Source organism: Toxorhynchites rutilus, chromosome 1, assembly GCF_029784135.1.
Source record: "Toxorhynchites rutilus septentrionalis strain SRP chromosome 1, ASM2978413v1, whole genome shotgun sequence".
In the NCBI taxonomy this organism is placed as follows: Eukaryota; Metazoa; Arthropoda; class Insecta; order Diptera; family Culicidae; genus Toxorhynchites; species Toxorhynchites rutilus.
In genome coordinates, this window is record NC_073744.1 from 12,489,490 (window position 1) to 12,499,228 (window position 9,739).

General features: G+C 40.8%; 2 protein-coding genes across 2 annotated transcripts; one reads left to right on the forward strand and one right to left on the reverse strand.

Annotated features, from left to right (window-relative positions):
* Positions 1-4,271: 4,271 nt before the first annotated feature.
* On the forward strand, positions 4,272-5,741 carry LOC129762562 (uncharacterized). Its single transcript, XM_055760955.1, has 2 exons — positions 4,272-4,794; positions 4,853-5,741. Exons 1-2 carry the CDS (start codon positions 4,399-4,401, stop codon positions 5,651-5,653), a joined length of 1,197 nt encoding a protein of 398 aa, XP_055616930.1. The 5' UTR covers positions 4,272-4,398; the 3' UTR covers positions 5,654-5,741.
* Positions 5,700-7,666, reverse strand: LOC129762561 (galactose mutarotase). Its single transcript, XM_055760954.1, has 4 exons — positions 7,549-7,666; positions 6,495-7,467; positions 6,095-6,430; positions 5,700-6,030 (listed from the first exon to the last, which is right to left on the reverse strand). The coding sequence occupies exons 2-4, from the start codon at positions 7,176-7,178 to the stop codon at positions 5,779-5,781; spliced, it is 1,272 nt and encodes a 423-aa protein (XP_055616929.1). The 5' UTR covers positions 7,179-7,467; positions 7,549-7,666; the 3' UTR covers positions 5,700-5,778.
* Between the last annotated feature and the right edge of the window lie 2,073 nt (positions 7,667-9,739).

Sequence of the window (9,739 nt, forward strand, 5' to 3'; positions counted from 1 at the left end):
TTCCATAAGCTCACATTGCAAAATTTAAAACCATCATCACTTTCACCGTAGCGCCGCCTAGGTGTAGATTTGTACGTTAGATCGCCAATTGGCTGATATCATTGATTATGTACACTGGAGACAAACATTAGTAAATGAAGCTACCAAATCTTTAGTAGTTGAAACATTGGTAAAATGTACAAATTTTTTGTACATATTACCAAAATCCGGTAAAACTGATGTCAGATGTAATGTACATCCCTACCAGAGATTCGTACATTTTACTTCATGCCATTTGTAACCTTCAATGTTTTCATTCCTAGCGACTGTGAAGTGCGCATTTCGTAATCGCCATTTTTTTGTGGAAGCGAAGCAATTCGGAGGTAAGCATTAGTTTTCGTTATGTTTCCGTTCTTATCTAATGTTTTCTCTGTGTTGGTAAATTCTAGATATTCCGAAATATACTCATTTTGGACGACGTTTCTTCTATTCTACTACTGATAGAAGCGTTTCCATTTGCGATCAATCGTAAACGAACATTTTACAACAGCCATGATTCGATGCTAATATTTGGCGATACAAACTAGGGAAAGGAAGAACCAATAACGATTCACCATCGGTCCGTGCAAACGGTATCTTTTCGTCGACCAACGGCAGCGACCAGCGAATCAACAAGTGCAGCTGACTCCAGCACGAATAGCTCTTCTGTTTCTTCACTGGAGCATCGAAAATCCCGATCAGGCTCAGGTGCAGGCAAGAATCAATGAAGGAGGAGCAAGCTATGCTACCGCAAGTATAGTCATTTGCTCATAAAATTTACAAGGTATGGCCTTCCGATGAACGAAAGTAGATTTTTCGATCATATTTTCATTCGTTTTCCAGATGTATCGAAACTCTCTAGGAAAAGTGTCGTCATTCGTTTTTTCTACAAACTGATAACTTCTGCGTGTTAATGATGTGTCAGGAAGATCCAATCAACTGCTTTTCTCAACCGGAGGATGACATGGAACATGAAGAACGTCAGAACCGACGTGCTCTGTGCAATCATCAGGATCTGTTCCAGGAGGAGAGTGTTGAATTTGATACTGGAAAGCATCGACAAAATCAATGTCATATCGTCACTAGGTTTCATGGTTTCCTCCTGGCTAATGATGAAAAAGTTGGGAGTCGATATCCGGATATCTGTTCCAACTACTAGCGTTTGTCATCAAGGAAAACTCAGTTTGCTAACTCAAATCATTTTAATTGGCTCATCCCCCATCTTGGAACGCAAGCATCTAGTAAGGACTCCGGATCGATTCGATAATATCTCGCCTCTCGAGAACCATAATCGTGCTCCGATTTTGTATGTGTTGTGTTCACTGTGCGTTGGTAATGGTCGGTATGGTTGGTTGGTCGGTAATCCTAATATCCTCGTTCATCGTGTTGAGGAATCTGGGGTGTACCAGAAGTGTTACTTTGAAATTACTATGGACCATAACGGACAAACGTGCACAAACATGACACCGCATTTGCGAATTAATTGGGCCAATACTGCTGAATATGTTGAGGATGTAAATATGGGGCGAAAATGACGTTGGTAATAATTTGTATACTGATGATTCCGGACGTGACAAAACTATTCATCGCAAAAGGAATGGAATTGCACGCTAGATCTCAGTGTCTCGATGATACGGTTTATGTTCAATGGAGAGCCAATGCATGTTTGATTTTAATCTAACTGGAATGTTTTTTTTCCGGTGATGAGCTGCTCGTCGTAAGTTGTCAATTTTATTTTGGTTTCCGCGTTTCTGTCTGCGATATTGAACCCTAAGCTGGAAGAATTCGGCGATCTGCTGGTCGAGAGCACTCACAACTTGTGAGACAAAGAGCGAATTCAACAAATTTAAACAAAGACAACGAAAACCATCGTAGCTCCCATTCAGTTCCGTACAGCATATACGGCTATGGCGACTATCAGAAAGCTGTTGATCTATGGATACAATTCGGACCAACAAACTGGTGAGACGAATGAGCCCCTTGCGGCGGAAGCATTCAGACAGAACTTTGCAACCATCAGAACGCACCTAGCGGAGAAGACGTATGCTGTTATGTCAAGAAAGACATACTTTTAGTTTGAGGTACGGACTGTGGGACTGATGAGGGTTTGTAAAAGTAGTTTTTTGTTAACAATCTGTTAGAATTAGTTTTTTTTTGTTTCAGCAGGACTGCAATTCCGAAACGATGTTGGGGAATGATGATCAATCGTGTGCTTTTGATGGCTACAATATAAACATGAGCACAAATATCGAATCCGATTGTTCAATACGACCAATCACGACCCCTCAATCCAATGTAGTCGTTCTGTTACAAGAAAACAAGCCCCAAATTCCTACTGAAGACACATTTCCACTGCCTCACCCAGAGCAAATCACATAGATGGTTGCCGAAAAATTTCAAATGTAAGTTTATATGAACCCCCTTCTTCGAACTCTGGGGCATTCCAGAGCGTCACAATTAAATGGGCAAGTAAACTACACCTGCGCAGGGTCGAAGATTTCGGTAGGCGATACCTGGTCGGAGACGTAATCGTTTTCTTCATAAATATCCACGACAAGATCGTAAGTAGAGACAATCTGTAAATCTTAAATTTATATTTTTAATACCATTAATATATCAATATTTCTTTTCTTCTTCAGAGCACGAGAGGAATAAATACGAACTAAGAGTACTGGGTACTGGTGTCATCGACTTCCTGCTAATCAGCGCCCCATTCTCTAGAGGCAGCGATGCAGTAGAAGGAGTTATTGCGACGAGAATTATTGTTGTTTTCATATTTTACAATGTTTTTTTTATTGTAGAACTATTGAAATTGTATATAGAATAAGTTATTAGTGAAATATTATATTAAAATAACATGTTATCAAACACAGAATTTTAAATAAAACAAAAAGGAAAAAAATATTATTTTAACCCTGATGATTAACTCTTACAATTGAGAAACAACATTTCTACTGATATCGTTCCAAAGGTTAATCAACAAACGCCCTTTTATTGAACCGACAAATCACCTTCATTGAGCTGATATTGATCCAACACTGGACCAGTAGTACAGTCCGGATCGTAGTTTCGTTTGACATATAAACCTACCAATCTGTTTTCGTAGAATGTACCAATGATTAGTAGGTTAGAAAATCACTCGGGAATTGGTAACATGTACCAAAAAATTAGTAATATTTACTAATGATTCCTCTCAGTGTAGGGGCCGATACGAGATGGATTTGCAGTATTCCTAGCGCAAAACACCCTATTCATCGTTTATTTAGTTGAAAAAAATTAAAGTTACAATACTTATAACAAGCCAATCCTCGTAATATACATAGCACATTGTAAAATGATGATTTTCTAACCTTTTCAGCGTGGAAAGAATACATGAAACCGGGAAATTTGAAGATAAGCTCAGATTTTTCTAGGAAATTTGAACGAATTTCATACCAAAAAAACAAAACATCCTCATTTTACTCGCTGCGCCATCTGGTTGTAAATCCAACGTAAATTCGTCAATTGGCGATCTAACGTACAATTCTACACCTAGGCGGCGCTGCGGTGAAAGTGATGATGGTTTTAAATTTTGCCATGTGAGCTTATGGAAGGTTTGTAGTTCTCTCCATAAATTACAATGTTATAACCATAAAAGATTATTTGATTGCGATGAGTTTTTAAGAAATTTAATTCTGCGCATTTTTATATATATCGTGTTATTTTCTTATCTCTTTCAGTAGTGAAAATTGTATAAATATTCACAATGATTGAATCAAAGACGGAAATTCGAGAGCACCATCAAAAACAAGTAGAAAAATGCATGGTTCTTTCATGTGAGAACTACTATGGAAAGTTCGGAAGTAAAACATACGTGATTTGTTTTTCAATTTTAGGTTACCTTATAATCATTTTCTTAGTTCAACGACAGAATCCAGATGTCTCACCGATCGTTTACGTTTTGCGTTAGATCGCGGATTCGCGGATTACGGATTATGTTTTTGAACTAAGAAATGCATGGCACTTACACCAAGTGTTGTTTCCTATGTTATGAATGAAACAATGTAAAATGATGATTTTCTAACCTTTTCAGCATGGCACGAATACTTGAATCTGGGAAATTTGAGGCAAAATTCGTATTTGTCCAACAATTTGAAACGAATTTCATACCAGAAAAAAAACAAAACATCATCATTTACTCGCTGCGCCATCTGGTTGTAAATCTAACGTAAATTCGCCAATTGAAAGTCGCCACCAGACGTCGATACTGTATCACTGTCATCGCGAATTAAATTCGACGCTGGCTTTGTTTACAATCAAAATTTGAAAAATCTACCAGAGAATTTCCACAAATTAGCACATCGAAACGATATTGAAACGCACGGTGGTAGAGCAAATACGATGGGCGGGTGTCGGTGTACCTTTCGTAACTGCGAGAACAGTACCGCCTCACGCCCAGGGATGCATTTCTTTCACTACCCCATCCGGGATTGGCCACGTCTGGAGAAATGGGCAGCTTTCGCAAACAAGGTGGCCTTCAAGGAGTTGCCGCTTGCTAAACTCAAGAACAAAGTTGTGTGTGAGGAACACTTCAAGAATTCTATGTTTATGAACTATCTCAAGGAGAGTCTAACGAAAACTGCCGTTCCGACGCTGGATGTGCTGGCCGGTGAAAGGGTGCTTGACCTTGAAACAAACGCGGCAGTGCCCCGGGAGGAGTGGATTGTTCCCGAGAAGGAATCCAAAGAACCAGAGCCGGTGCTTGTTTCGCTAGATTCCGATAACACTAGGATGCAGGTTTGTTGGGGGGAAATAGTGTGTGTTGTGTTCAAAATAGTAATGTTTTGTTTTTTAGATAAAATTTTTGGACGAAGATGAGCCTGTTCAAGAGCAAAAACCGGTGCGTAATAATAACACCGTCATACTCAACAAAGAACCCGAGTTCGTAGCAGTAAACGCACCGTCCACCGCAATTCTTCGGAAAGTAGTAATCAAGCGGAAAAATCCTCCATCGAACGGAGAAGTGCCCAGCGGGTCCAAAATGCAGATTCTTTCTATTGAAAAATTGCCCAAAAAGGCCACGATAGTAGAGACGGTATCGGAAGAGACTCCAGCGCTCGCTACACCATCATCTTCAACGGACATTACAATCAACAAACCACCATTAATTATCCAGCCAGAGCCAGTCGTCATTCCACAACCTTCAGCACCTGTAATCGATCCTGCTCTGATGGAAAAACTTACCCAAAATTCCAACGAGATCGCCGAACTGAAAAATCTTGTTGTGGAGGCACTTAACAAGCCACCAATCGAACCTAAGGTTATCACAGTGCCCGTACCAACGCCCGTAGTTTCACCGGCCGAATGTTTATCGCTAAAACTCGAGAAAGGTCTTCCCATGAATAAAGTCCAGCTGTTCAACGGCATCAAACGGTACCTAAATCCGACAATGGTTGCCTTACTGCGGATGGAAATGTTTGGCGGCTCGGCGGAGCGGCAGTGGAAGACTGACGAGAAAAGTTTAGCTGTGGAACTACTTTCGCTGGGGGAGAACGTATACGATCACTTTTGTGACGAGTTCCGTTTCCGGCTGCCACAGAAAAGAGACGTCCAGAAATGGAAAGACGAGGAGCTGAATGATGATGACGCATCGTGAAGTAAGTATGCAATATGAGTATTGAATTTTATCTTAAATGCACTGCTATAATGACGAATCAAAAATAAAGTTTTATTGGAGGACTCATGCTTGACGGTTTTTAAAATCTCACAATTCTTTCATCTTCACGCACAGAGTCCGAATTTGTACACTACTTCGTGGTTGTACGTCTCACCGGGAACCAAAATCGAGTTGGGGAAATTGGCGTGATTCACCGCATCCGGATAGTTTTGTGTTTCTAAACAAAATGCTCCGTGTTTGAAGTACTTAGCACCACCTTTACCCTTGATGGGTTGTTCGGGACTCATCGAACCGACCACCGGTTCCAATCGAGTGACATCGTAGTACTCCGGTGCGTTTACAGGTTTTGGTCGGATCTGTATCGCATACACACACACTTTATTTCAAAATGAGCTCGGAAATTGAAGTAAAACAACTTACGTTACGGTTGGGATCCGGCATAGAGTTGCTAGTGTACAGTTGAACTCCCGGCTGGTCGGTATAGACTTCCAGTACACGTCCTGAGTGCGGATGGGTGACCCGGGCGGCGAAGGTCATTGTCTGCTCAGTGCCTTTTGTTATACAAAAGTTATTATCGAAACCTTCGCCTGGTGCCCGAGACATGGCTGGACCTAACTCCCTTGGTATACGCAAGTCGTATGGTGTGCCACCCACGCAAATAAATTCCCCCGTGGGAATAGAATCCTCATCAGTTTCTGTTATTCGGTCAGCATTGACCGAGATGATGTGGCGATAAATTTCTTCGTGACCGGTATGCTGCGGAAATAAAATGTTCACACATGACATTTCTTGACAAATTATTCAGAAGTAGTTTACTCACATGGCCTGCTAGATTGAAATACGAATGGTTGGTCAAATTGATTGGCGTTGGTTTGCTGGCAGTCGCTCGAAACTTGCAAACAAAACGATTATCTTTTTTCAATTCATACGTTACGGAAGCCAGAACCGTTCCCGGGTAACCTTCGTGTTCATCCATATTGGTATGGCTCAAAGTAACCACGGTTCCCTCGACATGCGGAATCCAATTGAACTTATCGAATCCAATCTTACCACCATGTAACTGATGTCGATCGGCCATATTTGCAGTCACCTGATACTCCACCCCTTCAAGGGTAAATTTCGCTCCCCCGATGCGGTTGGCAACGCGTCCCACCGTTGCCCCAAAGTACGGATTGTTTGCCATTTGGTAGCCTGGAATGTGGTCGAAGCCAAGCACGACATCGGCAATGGTTCCGTCCATTCCGGGCACCTTGATGGAGGTTATGATCGCACCATACGAAATAACCTGCACCGTCATTCCCGAGTCATTACTCCAGGTAAACCTTCTGACCGGTTGCACTTCTCCCGTTAAGGGATCTTTCACCGTGCCAAATCCATCCACTGTCAGCGCTACGGATTCGACCTCCGAATAAAGACTCCCGTCCATCGTTTTCACCGTCACCGAGCTGGCATCTTGATTGCTTTTGGATTTGTTCGAATCCGGTTCGCCAGAATGTTCACTCATGATTTAGAGATTTAGAAAACGAACTCTGCGAGAGAATTGTACGAACTTTGACAACTGTTCGACGCAAGTACCGACTTGGTTGGTTATGCAGGGAAGGAAACAAAAAAAACGCGACCTGATCGAGATGGAAATACTCTCGCGAATGAGGAAAACGCATCGCATGCTAATGTATTTCAACGTTTTGCTGTCTGTCGCAATGTGTGCGCTGCGGTTGCTTGACCATCGTTATCAGTGCACTTCATTAAACGTTATCGTGTATTATTTGTGTTAACAATTTTCGCAATGGTAGCTGGAGGGGAAAGAAGACGGGTGGGAAGTTGTTAGGATAAGAATATTGTGGTTGACTGATTGGGTAAAGATAAACGATCACCTATTGAGTTTCAAGTGATAATTCTCCTTTTTCGTCTAACAATAGTGTTAAAGCACCGTCAACATCTGAAAGGGAACCCCTCGTGGGTACAGTGCCATAGGGTCTGATTCTCGAATACACTTCACGGTGGAAACAAAATAAACGGCACGCCATTGAACTACGTTTTACGAGTTAGTGAAGTGTCGAAGATAATGATGAATTTTCAGGCAGAATGAGCACTTTTCAAATAAAAAATCATTAATGAAAATTAACTTCTTCGTATCAAACTGGTGTTTAATGTGAGTGGAAAACTTTGTTTTCTTCATGTGGTATAATAATCTCATACAAAAATTTCATCTAAAGATAATTTGATATTATAATGATAAGTTTAGTGGGAAACTAATCTCGTATCCAGATGTCGACACCATACCGTTGTCATCGCGAATACGTTTCATTCCGTTTCCACCGTGAAGTGTATTCGTAGTGTATTCGAGAATCAGGCCCATAATTTTATGGAACAAGTGAAAGAACATTGAACTGAAATTAAGAGTTTGAATAATTTGAAATCGTAGCAAACGAGGATTTTGAATCAAATTGCTAGATCATTCTAGAGGAAAAAACATCGAAGATCGAAGTAAAACTGAAGAGCTAGAAACTTTCATATATATCAAGTGAGAAAAAATGAATTTGTTGAAGTTGTTGAGTAGAGTTTATTAATGTATTGAATTCGCTTGATTAAGGTCCAGAATTTGGAAAAAAAGGCATTTAGGATTTTTTTTTATCGGATGAGAAATACTTAATTATGTAAGTTAATCCTTGAAATTCATGTAAATTGTTACTAAAAAAAATAAATTTAGCTTAAAGCTGTTCCCTGGAAAAAACTGCTTTGGGACCAGTAACTCGTCATCCGAATAAATAGCGTTGAAATATGATGCGCTGATGTAGGGAATAAGGCGTAGAACTTTCAATTGTAATACCACTTCTATTAACGTTTTTAATAATAAATCTGACTTTATAATTTTACTTTTTTATATTTTTTATACATATTTTTAAAAAAACGTTTAATAATCAGACCCAATTACTTATCATCTAACGTATAAAGAGTCAAACTTCACCTTAAAATAAAACTTATTTTCTATATAGTTAAGGTCAACAATTAAAAAATAACCGAATCTATTACTAGATTAAATGGACAGGACTAGGTTTTAGAACTGGGATGGAGCGAGTGAGGCAGTTTGGTTTGATGAGGAGATCATAAATCAAACAGTGATATCATTTCATTTGAAAAATTTGTAAAGAGAAAACTTGAGGTTAAGGTCGCGACTAGCTAAGCCATCCTTAAGTTAAGATTGTCTTCCAAGTGAGTGATTCCGATAGATTAGCCCTGGCAGAATGAAAGTTTGTGCAGGACCAGACCACATGCTCGATGTCATGATAACCATCGCCACAAACACAAATATCACTATTAACGATCCCAATGCGAAGCAACAATCCCGAGACGCAACAGTTGAGGCCATTCGGAAGACCCCTATCCTTCTTTCACAGTCGTGCCCTTCCCGTCAACTGTTAACAGTCGTCCCAGACCTGGGTTTGAGCACGGGAAAGCGTTCTTCCAGCCTATCAGCACAGGCAAGTACAGCTCCATGGAATTCGAATTCGTACCAGATTGTCGCTACGTTTCCAGTTACATTTCTCTACCAAGAATGACAATATCATACAGGCTTCACCCATTCAGTCGTCGGTGGTTACTCGCAACGGAATGCACGCAAAACAGCTTGATGGAAGCTCCCAAGCCGCCCGGCATAGTCAGGCACTGCTGTCGTCTCACCGCTGACCGTTCCTGCCATCCAAGACATTCCGTTGCTGGGTTCGGGGCCCACCAGCTCCGAACCGATTCTTTCAAATTGCTGCCTCAGGCAAGTACGATAACAGTACCTGTTTCCGCCCAGATGGTTTTCTGAAAAGAATTCCAGAGATGATTGGACTTGCCACACTTGATGTAGAAGATATAAGTTGAAATATAGCCAAAGCTGGTGGGCCTATGTTGATACGTGGTTGTGGATTCCGCTTGGACTTTTAACTGTGCGGAATTTCCCCTTCCGATGAGAGAAAACGTTTTCTATGAGCTTTCCGGTTCCGCGTGATAGTCAGAACACTTGATAGTTTCACTATTTCACTACGATGGTTTATTTGCGACTGAACGAAGAATTGA

Coding starts and splice junctions, on each gene's coding strand:
- LOC129762562 (XM_055760955.1), top strand. CDS start 4,399: ATGGGCGGGTGTCGGTGTACCTTTCGTAACTGCGAGAACAGTACCGCC. Junction 4,795..4,852: donor CCGATAACACTAGGATGCAG/GTTTGTTGGGGG, acceptor TTTGTTTTTTAG/ATAAAATTTTTGGACGAAGA.
- LOC129762561 (XM_055760954.1), bottom strand. CDS start 7,178: ATGAGTGAACATTCTGGCGAACCGGATTCGAACAAATCCAAAAGCAAT. Junction 6,431..6,494: donor ATTTCAATCTAGCAGGCCAT/GTGAGTAAACTA, acceptor TTATTTCCGCAG/CATACCGGTCACGAAGAAAT. Junction 6,031..6,094: donor TGCCGGATCCCAACCGTAAC/GTAAGTTGTTTT, acceptor TATGCGATACAG/ATCCGACCAAAACCTGTAAA.